Source organism: Cricetulus griseus, chromosome X, assembly GCF_003668045.3.
Source record: "Cricetulus griseus strain 17A/GY chromosome X, alternate assembly CriGri-PICRH-1.0, whole genome shotgun sequence".
NCBI lineage: Eukaryota > Metazoa > Chordata > Mammalia > Rodentia > Cricetidae > Cricetulus > Cricetulus griseus.
The window spans coordinates 49,683,245-49,700,787 of NC_048604.1; the positions used below are offsets into that span (position 1 = coordinate 49,683,245).

The window sequence follows — 17,543 nt, forward strand, 5'->3', positions numbered from 1 at the left end:
AAGATCATACCTAAACCTTAATCACAACTATATCCTCTAAGTCCAACCCTAAAATTTATAGAAGAGTAAATTCTCAATATATAGATTTGCAAATTTAAGAATGCAAAGAAAAATGAAGGTCTTGATTATTACTAAAGGACCCATAATTTCTGAAAATAAAAATACATTTAATAGAAAATATAAATAATGGCATTAAGCAGTTATTAATTTTATAAAATGAATGCCTACTGAGGTAGTAAGTATCACCCACATATGACCCCAGTAGTCTTTAATATTAGTTTACTTTTGCTTAATTGTTCACTCCATTTTCATCTCTACTTCCATATCTAAACTTCAAGTTACAGTTCAAATGGTTAGTTTTTTGAATATATGCAGTTTTAAATGCAATAATAGGATGAAGATTAAAAAAGATCCTGGAATAAAAATGAGAATAGTATTTCTCATAACTAAGCAATGCCTTTGGAAAATATCCTCCAAAGTAATACCCCGTGGTTGACTTATCATACAACAATTTAAGCATGGGTAAACAACATGTGTAAAATCTAGTGATTTGGTCTCTAGAAAATTCCTTAAGGGATTTGGAAACGATGATTGTCTCTGATCAAAATTATTAAGCAGGATCTAAAGGATAGATAAACATGGATACTAGCAGGACATGACAAGTTAAAAAACTCTGTCTCTGTTTTTTGAGAATATAATTATTTCTTCTGTGTATCTCAATCCTAAAGGAGTACCAATTATACTAGAAAAATAGTATAATATGATAAAATTTGACATATAATGTTGAATGAGCAAAGAAGACAAAGAGAATAGCATCAGTGGTAGCTTAGAAGACTTGTTAGAATAATGTTATCTCATTGCTACTGTAAATTAGACTTTATGTAGATTATCATTGGTTTTTAGAAACTGTACACAAAAATAAAGTTCCCCAAATCCTACCATCCACTAAACCAAGATTCATGAAATAGTAAGTTTTTACTACTTTGATTATGCAGATGTCCCTATCTCATGAAAGATAAACACAGAGATGTTAATATCTGGTGAAAATTATTGAAAGGCCACTTTGAATTTAGGCATATGATATTAACTGCAAGATTTACAAATGTACTTAATCTTAGAGCAAAAGTTAGTTTCTTAAAATCTTCAATCACTACTTACTATTGGAATTTAATGTTGTATATATCTTATAAAATGTACTGTCTATAACCAGCAAACCTGGTTGTGTAGTTAAAATACTATTTATTCAATAAAGTACTATATTTCTGTTTTAGTTAGAGGAAGAGGGAATTGGGATTTCTATGCAAAATAAGATTGTTTTTAATATAAATAAGAATTTACTGAAAAATAGTCAAAATCTTTTTATGTTATCACATTATTGTCTATCTTGCCTAACAGGAACGAATACTATACATGCTGGCATCACAAATGTCAGCACTTAAAGAAATAGGTTGAGTTAATACCACAGATTTCAGGCACAGTTGGTCTATGATATTGGTATTTCTCTTGTATGTATGAAATGAAATGGGGAAATTTATAAATTATCTTCCAAAGATCCTAATTATGATTTCAATAATATAAATAAATTCATATATAAAATAAACAGCCATTTAAAAAATTCCAATGTCCTAATAACTCTACGTGGCAAATTCTTTAGTTCTAATATGTATCTCATCACTGGCAATAGTCAGGATAAAATATATTCAACTCATAAATAACTTCAAACATGCTAAAATGTTATGAGGTGAATCTTTAGGTACATGCAAATGTACATTATTAATAGAACTTTGTTTCAAAGTCCATTCTTATATCCTTATTGTCAATGTTTCAAACTTAAAATAATACTTCAAGTAAATCCTGTAATTGGACCCAAACATTACATATGAAAGTTTAGGAAATTGGAGAATCTAGTCTATGTACATAAATTCAGTGAAAAAATACTGATGATCTTAAATAGAAGAATCATATAATTGATCATTGGCTTTTAATATAGGAAATGAAAACAAAACTTCATGTTAATAACTAATTCAGCAATGCGGTATAAAATTCAGCTTTCCAAAACATTTAAATATATTATACTTTTTCATGACATTTAATTGGTTTGACATAGTATAAGAAAGGATTTGGACAAGGTGACATACTGATTGCTTGTGTTCAAAATTGCATGTGGGCATGCCTGCTATTGACAACCATCACTTCATGCTAGTTGTGAATGACCTTAGAACTCGAAACCCCACACATCAAAAAACTGGGATGAATCCATTAATATTTACATTATAAGTATGATGACACATTTTAGATAGTAAGACTGTAGTATTTCTAACAGTCCTGTGAGCTGGAAGCCCACAGTAAAGTTTAAAAACATTACTAGCAGAATCTAATCTCATATAGCTCTGCCTTTTAGGAAACAATGAATGGGAGAGAGTAATAATCTCCATTCACAACAAGAGAAAAGAGTAATACTGGTTCAGCATGTTCAGCCTGTGACATAACTATAAAGTACACTTGGAAAAAATCTTTACTTTTCACATAAAGGAGTCTTGGAATATTTCCAATAAAGTCATTTCAATAAAGGCCTTTTTGGTAAGTATATTCAATTGGAGGGGTTAAGACAACAACAACCCGTGTTAAAGGTTTTCCACCTTCTTCCAAAATTGAAATGCCAGCTTCAATCTCTGAGGCAACAAGATGTGTATATACATTCCACGAATGAATAATACTGTTCAGACTGAAAACTAACTCAGAGATCATCTGGATATACCTTCTTAGAGCTGAGCACAAATCCATGGCTATTCCTTTCCCTTCCCACAACAATCCTGGCTACCAAATAAACTGTACAATTGAAAATACTTGTCTCAGGTAAACTGTCTAGGACTTTGGTGTCTGCAATATATGTTTCATATCCATAAAAAGGAACCTATATTAACAATTATAAGTTTTGGGACACCAAGTGAATATACGGAATCCCAGCAATCTGGCAATTAAAGCCAACAAGTTCAAATCCAGTTCGGCTGCTTGCTAGTGAGTCAATTAATCTCCCTGTGACATAAGATAATAAAATTATTTTTAAGATACCTTTTTTATGAGGATTAATTAAGTGAATACAAGCAACATATCCAGAAAAATATGAGATAAAAAATACCCTATGAATCAATTCAGCCCCGACTGTGCTATACATTCTGTCTTAAGATAAAAGATGCGTTTTACTTCATATACACATTTCTTGATGATAAATGCATAGAGTGTACGGAATATACACTTCTCTATTGACAGGCAACACACTGCTTAGAGACTAAAGTGAATGTATTAGAGTTTCATGAAGTAATTTAAACATATTTATTATAGTTCTAGTGGTATCAATCTGGTGGTGCTGTAACTGAACAAACAATATAACTCATGAATCAAGTTACAAATAACAATGAGTTGGGATTAAGACAATCTACAAAGATATGGTCAGGCAACTTAAAAATAACATCCAAAATAGAGCCCATCCATAGTAACTCCTTTTGACATGAAGCAATTCAGGAGCAAATATAAGACTTCATATAGTAAGTGATGTGGAAGGAAATATTATCTGAAAATGGACCTATGTTGCAATTTTATCTTTTTTCCCACTGCTAGAAAATTTTAAATTATTTTTGGGAGTCCATTCCCCATAGAGAGATACTCTCTCAGCCTAGATATGCAGGGGAGGGCCTAGGCCCTGCCCTATATGATATGACAGACTTTGATGATCCCCTATGGAAGGCCTATTCCTCCTTGGGGAGTGAATGAAGGGGGTAGGATGGGGTGGTAGGTGGGGGGCATGGAAAGATAGGAAGGAGAGGGATTGATATGTAAAAACAGATTGTTTGTAAATTAAAATGTTTAAAAGGAAAAGGAAAAAAGAAAAGAATGTCTTTGGCCAGTCTCAGAGATTATAAATAGGTATATGCTAAATATACCAAAATAAGTGGAATTAAACAATTGACTTCCCCTTCATATCCAAAGTGATATAAACTCAGTCCACTTTATTAAAAGAGAGCAACTACCTACAATATAAAAATACTAAATTAAGAAAGGAAACCGATTTGAGCTACTTATAAAATTCACATGGATCAGGAAAATCTTTAGATTACTGCTTATTAAGGAGGCCCAAGTCTAATTAATGAAATTAACTTACATATACTTATTCCCAAATAAATCACATACAATATATAAACATTGGCAGAGAATTATAATCTACTCCCTAGGAAAACTGATAACAGTATTGTAATAGATTGTTGAATCTGAAAGTGAATAATAAATATAAATATTTCATATATATTACATAAATATACTGTTATACTTTTTTGAAAACTTGATATAAAAATCAGTTTAAAATACATGTTATGGGGTTGGGGAAATAACTCAAGTGATAGAGTGTCTGCCTAGGGAATAGGAACACCTGGTCTCGAACCATAGCTTCTCATGAACTAGGTTTGGTAGAGCCTGTCTATAATCTCTGTCCTCAGGCCTATTACAGTAAACTGGAAAAAGGACAATCAAATATTTAAAGTCAACCTTGGCTACACATTAAGTACTAGGCCAACCTGGGATTAAGAGCACTATAGCAGTAAAGAGTTTTCAGAAAGTGCTATTATAAAAAGCCAACGTTATCCAGTTGTTATCTACTGTAACACTGGCTGCTCAAAATAATTAACAGCTTTCTTTATCTTTTCCATCTATATGTTATCTATTGTTTAAATTGGTTTCAACACTGCACTATTGTCACCAAGATCATGAATTCAATGTTCAGTAGGTCATATAGCTTTGTTCTGAAGTAAGGCCAGGAACTCTGCTCCAGACAATTCTCATCATCAACTTTCCTGGACATGGACAGGATTAACCACAGGCTGATGAAATGATCAGCTTCAAAAATTATTATTAATGAAATAAAAAACATCATGCCCTATGGATTACAGAAATACCTTTGTTATTTAGTGAGAGTTGGTATGACTTTCTAGCTGAAAATACAACTTACTAAAATACCACAGTTTTCATGGATTAGATTTATAATTGAACATGAAAAATAATATGGCTAGAAAGTAAAAAAAAATTCCTGAGGAATCCTAAAGTTATACTTTGCCATACTGTGAAATGTTACAATATAGCTATCATATACCTGAAAACGTGTATCTAATCTCAGAAAGTTCTGGAATTCTATATTTGTATGTTTTCAGTCATGCCTTGGAAAGTACTAAGAAACTGTCAAGTTCTGTTATTAGTAAAACAAATGTCTAAAAGCTATAACACAAAGGTTTTAGAGCCATATTCTCATTTATCTTGTAGATATATTAACATTTGATAATACAATCAATTATTAAAACACTTAAATTGTCAGCACTGAAGAGAGAAGAGCATTGCAGCAGAATGAAAATGCCAATAATTAGCAGTCTGTCATCTGACACTGCAGGAGCAAAAGTTAAGGCTTAGGAGAGGAGTGATAGCATCTTCATTATTGCTCTTAATGCAAGAAAAGCTACCTAACCGCACCAGCTTTTGTTTGCCAAGAAAATTATATCTTAATGGCGTCACATGTTATAGAGGGCTTCCTTTTGTTGGCTTCCATTAAAAGAAGTCCATGCTAAGAAACAACACATTTCTCATGTATTGTCAGCAGCATGTTATCAGTCTATTCTTATCACATAAAGCCAGACATAGACAACTCTCAATAAGCCATTCTAGCAGAGGAGATAATGGGAATACTCAATAGTTATGTTTGCCATTTGAATGTATCACATATTTTGCTGAGGCTCCTATAAAAGTAATTTAAATTAAAAACTACCACCTTTAAACTCATGTCAATGGATAGCAAAGTGTATGAGGAAATGATGCTGGTAATGCAGAGAGAAATCATAATAGTATTAGTAGTTGCCATGAGAAGAAAAAAGCAGATCACACATGAATGGAGAATTTAACCAAGGGTAGATAATAACTTAAATATTTTTCCATTCATTTTTGATTAGTTTTATATTGAGAGAAATGTTTCAACTTACTCTAAAGCATTTAGTGGAGGAATTGGTTCAGTCCACTATATTGCCTTATGAGTATACATTTACAGGGTTTAAGATCCTGGGGCCTCAAACCTAGACAAAGAACTACAAACAACCTGGGAAAAATGATGATACCCCCCGCCAAGGAAGAGCCCCACAGCTGTTTATGCTATAACAAATGGTCAGCCCTGAACACATGTACATACATGTAACACTACACAGACTGAAAAGGTTGCATTTATGCATTTAGGAGGCACAGAATACACACACACACACACACACACACACACACACACACACACACACACACACACACACACACATTATTTCTTACATAAGCTAGATAGGGTAGGCAAGAAAAAGTACTTCGAAAGACAAACATCTAAACATAATATTGAACTTTTGTCATGTGGGAAAGAGAAGGCCATAGGAGGTCTCAAATTGAGATTTCTGATAATAGAGCTTTAATGAGTACAGTTACCCACAGAGAATGGAAGTAGTGTGTGAAAGGATGAGGCTAGGAACTCAGGTTGTACACATTCATCTGATTTCCATGGCTTTGCTTGTGAAGCAGGAACAGGAAATTCATGAAGCATGTAAGTTATGTAGTCAGGCTACCTGAGTTTGATTTCTATGCTCAGTATAAAAGACAAAAAGGGCGTTATTATTATCATCTATAGTCAAGAACAGACAACAAGGCTGAGTAAAAAATTCATGTACATTTCACATAGAATCTACTACATACTAACAATATATAAATATTAATATATAATTTAGAAATTGTTGATTTTATTGTGAGTCTATGACATAAATTCATCTTCACTCACAACAAAAGTTTTGTGATATAGTATTAGATTAGCAATTATATTTCATAGTTCCTTAAATAGCAATCAAAAAATAGGAATTTCTTCGAATTTGAACAACAAACTACCTAAGACACATTTGTTTCATCAAATTTCTGTATTTTATAATGGATCAACCATATTATTTTAAGATGTTATTAGCTCTAGTGTAATAACATCTAGAGTAAACAAATAGCTATATATCTACCAGACTTAACGAATTAGGCATGAAATGCAGGACACACGATAATGACATATTGTTGTGAAGGCTGTATTCTAATAAACCTGCCACATGAAAAGTAACAGGCAACATGAAAAAGTAAAGAAATTAGGTTCACAGAAAGCTAGAGATTCTTATAACAGTTTCTATTCCAGGAACTGGAAAGAGTTAAAAGTAAATTGCCTAGAAGTCCACAAAATGTTATTTTATGGTCCTTAAGAAGAGAATGAATAATCTGTGATATATTCTACACATGGGAATGCATTGAAAGCAACAAAAGAGGCAACAAAAGGAACTGAAGCTCAGCAAGGAAAGAAATGGTATAAAACTTGTGGTTTGTCCTGAAGCTGAAAAATTGACTGACAACTGCCAGAATTCCTGATACTGTGGGAAGTAAATGGTGAGTGCTGCTTCTTTTTCAGTCCTGAGGATATAGACAGAATCACATGCATGCTAAACAAGCATTTCATCACAAAACTACATCCCAACCACTAAAGCTGGGCTTTGCTAATCATTTAATTGCAGGGATAATTTTTGATATACAAATTGGTACCCTAACAATGATAACTGGAAAGATTAAAATGATTTCAACATGATCAGTCTATGCAAAATAACAAAATATTAATCTACTATATCTATAAAACAGCTTTTAAAGTTACAATTTTGGATTGGATTTGTTATTTCACATACAACTTCCTCAAGTGACTTACAATAAATGTATGACAACACATTTACTTTATAAGGCATTACAAAATATTTAAATGTAATGACATTAATGATAAAATACTAATGAGTGTAAATTAAGGTTACTAGAAAACTGTTATGCTCACATATTAATGACTAACCTATAATAGGATTAAATTCATGGTCATCTAAAAGACTGACTAAAGGTATGTATATTCAAAGCTTCAGGAAAGTGGTTTTTTTCTAACTTAAATATATTTAGCAGAACACAAAAAGTGCTTCATTCTTCTTATAAAACATACAGTCTGAGATTGGCTTAATATATAGTTGAAACAAACCATAATATTTTGGAGCTTTACATGTACCTGTTAAAATTTATACAATTTTCAATTTAATTTATATTTGATAAAAATAAAGCAAATTTATTTAGAATGATGATTCAAAGTGACTGAAAAGTTTGAATTTGCGAATGTAATTAAAAGAACACCTTATCCTGGTGATGGTGTCACAGGCCTTTGATCCTAGCACTCCAGAGTCAGAGGCAGGAGGATCTCTGTGAGTTTGAGGCCAACCTGGCATACAAAGTAGTTCCAAAAAAGCCATAGCTGTTACACAGAGAAATCATGTCTCATAAAAACAAACAACAAACAAATAAAATCCTGATACGATGCTTAGTCCATATTATTCAGAAAGGGGGAAAAAAGGACAGATAGCCTGTCTACCTCATATCTCAGAAAAGGAAATAAATTAGTGCAAAGCATGTACGATGTTATGAATCAAACTCCAAACATTGATAATGAAAAATTTATTTCATTAATTTATACATGTATCCACTGTATGGTAATAAAATATTACTAGACAAATAATGCCACAAAATTATATTGTCCTTAAATTACAAATAAATGAATAGGAACAATGAAGCAGCACTTTGCAAATGGTTTGAAAATCAGCCTCAGACCGAGAATTAATGTCCTCCAAATAAATAAATCAATTTAAATAATAAAAAACAAATAAATACATAAATGACAGACCCAAAATCATCACACTGTTTTCTCAGTGATGCATTCCACAGAGATAATGAAAACAGAAAAAAAAGACCCTTAATCATAGAAAAAATAACTTTATTTCCTTCAGAGAATAATTTGCAACTTGCTTCTTCTTGTTCCTGCTCTGGAGAACTGTCTTTAGAGCTAGGGTAATAGGATGACACATTTCACAAGATAATACAATATATGTGGTACTACATCATTAACTGTGTGAAAAAGAGCTCTGTTAAACTATGCAACAAAATGCGCAAATTACTAAGGGCAGAAAAGTCATTAAGCCTCATTGCTACAACATAGGGAAGTCATTAAAAACAAACCTTGGCTCAAAATCACATTTTTGTCACTTACTACCTATGAAATCAACAATACTCCTATAAAGTCATAAATTGATCTAGACTTGAAATGGAGACTAAATAAAATATGGTTTCAACAAACTGCAGTTTTTATAAAATATCAGATATTACAACATCATACTACCATTGAAATGATTGCTGTTATTAATGGTAGTCACTGTAGTGACAGTATTAATTACAGAAGGATTACAATCACTGTTACAATCTGTAAAGACAGCCATTTTAAAACCTCCTTGCTTAGAAGGCTGAAGGTAGAATATCTGAAAATCTCTCTAAAGTTGCTCACTTATATTGATATATATCTCAGTCTCCAAAATTTCTAATTACCTCTTTTACATAAAGGAATGCTAATCTGATGATAGAAAATGCCAGTATAAAAAAATAAATGTGTGAGTCACTCTAAATTGAAACTATTAACATGTTAATAATGGGGGATTATGTAAGGTGATAATGATAATTTACAGAAAAATAAAGAATGAATAGACAATAAAATAATGGAATTAAATATAGCTATTAAAAAGGACTGAATGTTGCTAACGTTCTCCTAAAATTCACAGGTTAAACCTAAGGCTCAAGGAGATGGTATTGGAAACACAGCCTCTGATAGGGGATTCCGTCAGAACACAGACCCCATAGAGAAACCTCAGTCCTTTCCCCATATATGGACACATGTGAAGGCATCATCTACAGCTTCCAGTGCTGGATCTGGAATTTCCCATCTCGGGAACTAGGAGAAATATGTGTCATTAAGATGACACACCCTTTATTAGGTCACTATTTCCCTCTGGGCATGGTAACACCATTGTATAAAGCATGTACACACTAAGACTAACATCTCATTATTGTCAAGACAAGTGCAAAATTTTCCATATTATGAAAACGGACATAAATTAGATTGTATCAATCTTTTGTCTTCTCTTTTGTTCACCCAACATAGAAAGCTGTGCTATGCAATCAAGCAACACTGGATATTTTCAGAGTCAGACAGCTGATGTTAAAACTGAGAAACACAATTTAAAATATCTTTTAGAAGAAAACTGATTTTATATTTATCATCAAACTGTGTTCTACCAAAATCTGAAAGCTATGCCGGATATTATAATTATAGCAAAGTGAAATATATATGTACTTGAAATATTTATAACACCTCATTTTTCAGTTATTATTAAACTTAAATTGCACTGTAGAAATATATTATTGAAGAAGCTAAATTTTATTAACCTCTTATGTTTATTTCTTATATTACCTCCAAGCAACATTAAAACCAAAGAAATTGCTTACAAGTTCCAAACAGGCACTATCTTTGTTCTTCCTAAAGCCTCTAGAGAACCCTAGAAATTCTAATTAGAATTAGCAGTTATAAGCTACACATTTTATTATTATTTCAATTTTAGTTAATATAAACTATCATTACTTTAATTCTTATATATTATTATTATGTATAATTACTGTACTTTTAAAGTCAAAATAACACTATCATTATAGCCTGCATGGTTATGTCTCAAAATATCATCTAATTGACTAAAACATAACTAGAGAACAAACAATTTCCAATTGTTACAGATATAGTGTATATTCAGAAAGACTACAGAATCTTCTGTCCTTGGTGTTTGTTTATAAAAACACACATAGACATGTATATACTTATATTCTATTAATATAGACAACATGTTGAACTACATTTTATATCATGGCATTATGATGTCATATGAAAACATAAATCTCATGATAAGGAAAACACTGGATTTGAAAACTAGAAGATACCATACACATGAGAAAGGGGCTCACACTATTCGCGAGTACCATTATATCTTACCTAGGCTAGCAATATTTATTCACAGTTAGTGAATTAGTAAATTAGATCCATCATACAAACCGAAAATATTGACTTACATGTGCACTAAAAATCCTAGGATTAGTTATCATAGTTTGGTATCCAATATGGGGACCAGGGGTTTGGAATTCATATTTCCACTGAAAATATCATGCAAGGAATGAAAACAGCTCTGACATAAGAAGATTATTCCTTGAGAAGGAGAGGAGCAGAGGGGTGAGGAAGACATGAGCAAGCAGAAAGGTTGAGTCAGGGGAATAATTTAAGAAAAACAAGAATGGAGATACCATAATAGAGGGAGCCATTTTAGGGTTACAGAGAAATAAGTCACTAGGGAAATATCTGGAGATCTACAAAGATGACACCAGCTAACAATCTAAGCAACAAAGGAGAGGCTACCTTAAATGCCCTCCCTGGATAATGAGAGATTGATGACTGACTTATATGCCACCGGATAGCCCTCATCCAGCAGCTGGTGGAAGTAGAAGCAGACACCCACAACTAATCACTGAACTGAACTGGAATCCAGTTGCAAAGAAGAATGAGTGATGAGCAAAGGGGTCCAGACCAGGCTGGTGATGAAGGGACCAGCTCCCCATTTCGGCAGCCATGACAGTAACTCGTGCTCTATGATCTTGTCTTAATCACTAGAGGTTAGGTGCCTGCCTCGTGACAAGGAACCAATCAGAAGTTAGCTGGTGGCACTATGCTTTATGACCCTGGGTGTACTTTACGGACAAGGACAAGCACACAGCAATGGCAAAGAGCATAGCAACCACCCTGGCAGGGCCTATGTATGGGCCATAACAACCAGTTGACCAATCAACACAGGGCAAGCCCTCCAATTCTGGAGGCACACCAATAATGAGCCTGTGCGTACCTCTAGACACTCCCCTTACGCTGCTCTTCAAGATCTCTTGGGAGGCCCTAGGACTTGTGTTTTGCAAGCCATCTGCCATGGCGGGTGGGTGAAAGACCCGAGCTAACATGGTGTTAGCTCGTTAAATTACAATAAAGCAGTTTGCATCAAGCTCTCGAATCTGCCTGGTGAGTGGGGTGACCGAGGTTGTGGCCTGAGACCCCAGATACCTGAGTTTTCCGGGGGTCTAACAGTGAAACCCACAGAAACAACTGGCCTGAACAAGTGGGAGTTCTTGGTCCCCAGACTGATAACTGGAATACCAGCATGGGACTGATCCAGCCCCCATGAACATGGGTTTCAGTGAGGAAACCTCGGAAATCTACGAGACCTCTTGTAGTAGTTCAGTACTTATCCCTAGCATAGGTGTGGACTTTGGGAGCACAATCCACATAGAGGGATATTCCCTGAGCCTAGGCCCTATCCCAAAGGACATGATAGACTCTGATGACACCCTATGGCAGGCCTCACCTTCCAGGGGGAGCAGAAAGGATATATGATAGGTAGGGGTTTAGTTGGGGGGAGGTTGTAGGGAAGGAGGGGCAGGAGAGGGAACTGGGATTGACATGTATAACAATCTTGTTTCTACTTCAAATAGAAAAAAAGAAGACTATTCCTCTAGGAAAAGGAATGCTATATACATTTCATAGTTTACATTTGATCTTTTCTATTACTTATTAACAATGCAAATTGGGAACATATTAGGAATTTCTATCACTTTGGAGAAAAATTCTTTATAGACTATTTTTTTTTGTCATTTCTGTACTTCATCAGATTCTCGTAAGGTGGGCAAATGTTCAGAGCTAGAGACAAGCTTTCCCGACAGTAGCTCTGTTCACCTAAAGAGGAAAAGAGCAAACCAATGTCCTTCACTGTGAAGTTCTCACCAAGTCTCCTCACTCCAAAGCCAACAGCTGCTGCGTGTGCTTTCAGCACAGTATGTTCTGCTCTTCTCCCCACTGTTAAGTTAATAGGAGACCATAGGCTTGGAGCTGGCTCTAAGCTTCCAGTTCAACCTAATTGAGTACATATACTTTTTGTAACAACCAGCTGAATTTCCACCAGTCACAAAGACTCATGTTTTAATCGCAAAATGATCAAACAAGGCAAATGCCTAACTATAGTAAGTCCCCTGATTTCTATGTTATTTTCCATGCTTAGCATAAAAAAACCTAGCTGCTCATATGACTCCCTTCTGACCCTGGGTGTTACAAAATTCATGGGTAGCTCTTTGTTTGCTCAAATAAATTCAGTTAAGTTTATTCTGTTCCCTATCCAGAAAGACTTCCATTCATCTTTCCCTATTGAAACTACTGAAACGCTCATACTATCAACTCTGGGTTCTTCATTTTTCCAATTGTAAATTAGCCATATTCTATGCTCCCCAAGCTTTTTAAAAAATGTCTAACATTTACTATACTTAGACTAAATATGGTAATCTTCCATCTTTGGTCAATAAATCAGGAGTTCTCTGGTGTAGGAAGAAATTAATCAGTTCTTCCCCATGCACATACTAGGAACTTAACGAATTAGTTAAGTGAAATGAGAGACACAGCCACCCCGAAAAATAGAAGTAAACTGCTTTGTAGTGGAATCTTCAAAATAAATTTTCTCTAAAATTTAAGAATCAGTAATTCACACAGAAAGTATAATTTCCTGGAACTTTTCACGCATTAAATATTTTCAAATCTAAATATTATAGGTATTAAAATTGGGACATTTTAAAGCTTCTTCCTATTTAGCAATTCTAAGTGTCTTTAAATTTTTAAACATTCACTTGACAACATAGACTAGTAATGCTTTATAGTGCATTTAGTGATAATGGAGACATGAGCCTCCAACAGCCTTGCAGTAGGGGGTAGTTCTCAAAAGGTTTTGGAACGCTGAGTCTAACGGCCTTGGAAATAGGTCTTAGAAACAAGAGCTTGGTGGCTCATTCCAGAATGGTGCTGATTGAGCTGCAATGAGCAGCAGAATGGAGAAGAAAGTAGTGCCCTAAAGCTATGAGAGCCAGGGCAGGACAGCTTAAGTTTGCTGGAGCCAGAAACTCCTGCTGATTTCTTCCTAAGCCTGCCATCTATTGACCAAATTATGAATCAAAGCACTGTGAGTGGCAAAGAACTTCCAAGGGTACAGGAAGACAATCAATTCTTAAGAGTGTTAATTAAAGCATGTGTTGTGTCATTAAAATTTGTTTGGTCTATTGCATGCACATACTGAATATTCTTTGATTTTTAACTGATCCTGGAATGTCTCTTCAGAAATAAATCAATGACACCAAAGGGTTCCATTTTACTAATATGTACATAAATATTCAAAGTTAGCAAAATGGGGGTGATCCTGCATAGAGATTTGAAAAATGAAACTTGAATGGAGAGGCAGCATTCTATGCAGTGAGTACGTGATTTGAATTATTTGGTTTGGTTTTGCTCTTGGTGGCTAAGGCTATGGCAGGAGGATTAGGAATCCCCTTTTTGTAACTGAGTATATCTAGCAAGTACAAAAAGGAAGAAGAGATCTTCTTTTTCCCAACAAACAGGTAAAGTAATTGTCAGTAAGTAAAACACAACACACACATACTCAACATCATAGGAGCAAAAGAGAAAAACACAAAACACAAAACATTTATTCTCTGCTAGATACAAAACAGTGAGTATGTCAGCTACATATATATATATATATATATATATATATATATATATATATCCTGATCTCATTTTCCTAACTAGTTAAACATTAGTCTATTCACATTATAGATGAGATAATTCAGTTAGTGGAAATGTTATGTACTACAATTGATGAAAGTAGATGTGACTGTTGCACTTAGAACTACCACTAATAACACACTATTGTAATGATATTTGAATATATTTGCTATATATATATATGTACATTTGATATATATCCAAATCTCCTTTATGATTTACCCTTCTGTCTCTATTCTTACTTTCTTAATTTGTGAAATACACAATCTAGGCTTATTTAATCAGATGTATGGACTAGCCTAACTCTGCAATTTTATAAAATCTGTTTGGTGTAGGATTCAACACAAACATATCACCAAGTAAAACAGCAAATGTTCAACGGAGTGAGAAAATCAGAATGAGAATAATCACAGAAAAAAAAGTTAAAAGCTGCCTGTGAACAGAGAAGAATCCATTCAACATCATGTAAAACAGAAAAAGTAACCAACTAAAGCATCTCATGCTTCAAATCTTACCCCTCTGGAGACGAAAAAAGAACTGCCATGTTCTAAGACCATCTTGGGCTACAGACTAGCCTAGGCCTCAGAGTACTTTCTTTCTCACCTCCTGACCAAAGGAAAACAAATGTATTCCTAAACATTTAATACTTTTACCTATAATATGGGCAAAAGTTGTAGAGAAAAAGACACAGATTGAGTATCCAATTATCCAAAATACTTAATATCAAAAGTGTTTCAGCTTTGTTATAAGATTGTAGAATATTTACATGGATGAAATAAAACATCTTGAGGAAAGGACACAAGTCTAAACAAGAAATTTGCTGACGTTCCATATATACACAGTCTGAAGATAATACTATCCAATGCTTATAACTGCATCTCTGTTTGTTTTAATTAGGAAATATTCCTTGTGTATATTACTGAGTTTCACAAGCCTATTTTTATACAATTATATAGCACACATTGGCCATTTCCCTGCCCATATCTGTCTTTTCCCCCTTTTTCTTTTTCTCTTTCTTCTACACTCTTGGTGGTCCTCCTATGATTCCACAACAACCAAACTCATGGCATTAGATACGGAATTTCTTTCTTGTATACTATTGTATAATACTGGTGGTCAACTTTTCTGATTCTGTAACACCAATGACTTAGATTAGAGATGTTCAACATGAATTCATATGTACTCTTGGCAACACTTTAAACTGATAAATACTGGAAGGCACAATTGTAATATAATTCAAATTATTAAATGAAGAATACACTTGTAGAATTTATGCTACAGCCCATCCCACAAAAAAGGACATACAGAATCATATATGCCACTTAATTTTAGTAGCAGTAAAACAAAGTGTCTGAAGCCAGGGGAATGGTTAAATGTACTAACACAGAAACACAAACACATAATTATATAAACATGTAAAAAGAACAAAATTGGTAAATATAGAAAAATACCAATGTAAATTACAGATGGGAAGGAAAAACAATGGAAAATGTTTTTAAATGTTTCCTGACACATACTATAGATCGTAATGTAAAAAATGGGTAATAATGGTTTTCTTTCCAGAAAGTCTGAGTCTAGAATTGAAGAGCAAATTTCTCCTTTCTGTCATCATCTTACGTAGAACAAACAAACTACATGGGTACTTTGTTATAAGCATAAATATTTAGTACTAAAATATAATTATGATAGTGATACGTCAAATCATTGGAAAAATTTTAAACATGAAGACAACTATAACAAATACGAAAAACATGAAAACTACTAACGCTTTTTTTCAATGCAAAAGTTCTTCAGTACACTCTAATCACCACAGATCTCCCCCTCTTCATCTCTCTCCTCCTCCATTCTATCTCTCCAAACTGACAAACAAATCAGACATATGGCAAAAGCACTCATTTTGAAGACAGGATAGCATGCTTCCATTTATTAGTTGTAAAGACTTATGTACAAAACTTAATGCCTACATTTAATTGAACTACTAAAAGGTTCAAATAAATTATGAAGACCCCATTGACCACAATGACTAATTGTGAGACCTACATATTACGTGAATGGCATGTAGGAAACACTTGAAACGTTAAGGGTATAATCATAAAAAGATATGCCTTTTTCAAATCCACAAGAATATTTTGTGAGGATAAGATTTGGATATTAACTCACAACATATGCTCATAACAAAAACTATGAGATTTCCTGGGAAATAAGGTTGACAAATGATGTATATTTAAGAAGTGAGACAGTGTAAGCCCTATGGTACCAGTCTTCCTCAAATATCAACCATAAATTTCAGAGTCATTAGTATTCCATGATGCAATTATTGTGATGCATGGTAAATCAAAAAATTAATATCCTATTACTTAGCAAAATAGCAGTTATATGAGGAACAGCACACATATTAAATAATAAAGTCTATACCTTAAATAATAATATCTAGGCAAAACAAATTTGGCTAAAGAGTAAAACATAGCTAGTACATGAATTTATGTCTGATCCCACTTATTGTGAATAGCAATACATACATATATATGTAGAATGCTTTGGCAGAAATATGAATTCCAGGACATGAGGCACAGGAATTAATAATGTGTAAAAATAAAAGGTACCTTTCTTCTGGGAAGCAAATGTCAAGGCCAGTTTTGCAAAGAGATCTGGAGTCTCAAACTTGTCTTCTTTTACTTTTAGCCAGAAACAGTTTTCCGATAATTCTCTAGGCTCAATCTAAAACAAAATAACAATGATAAGTTTTAGTGTTGTTACTTACTGTTTAATTTTTCAAAGACTGTCTTTCCTTTGTTCATCTATGCACTATAACAATTTCAAATATATAAAATTACACTCATAAATATTCAGAGGAACACTTACAATTCTGTCATTATACAGAAATGCTACACAAAAGTAATGGGTCATAAACTAAAATACATTTGAAAGC

At 33.5% G+C, this 17,543-nt stretch overlaps 1 protein-coding gene across 9 annotated transcripts in view; it reads right to left on the reverse strand.

Annotated features, from left to right (window-relative positions):
- The window catches only part of LOC100768845 (protein diaphanous homolog 2), a 735,817-nt gene that overhangs the window by 480,753 nt on the left and 237,521 nt on the right, over positions 1-17,543 (reverse strand). For all 9 annotated transcript variants that reach the window (XM_027433000.2, XM_027432999.2, XM_027433003.2 and 6 more), the window contains one exon: positions 17,218-17,332. In XM_027433000.2, the coding sequence (XP_027288801.1) occupies positions 17,218-17,332 (115 nt within the window). The remainder of the gene's footprint in view (positions 1-17,217; positions 17,333-17,543) is intronic.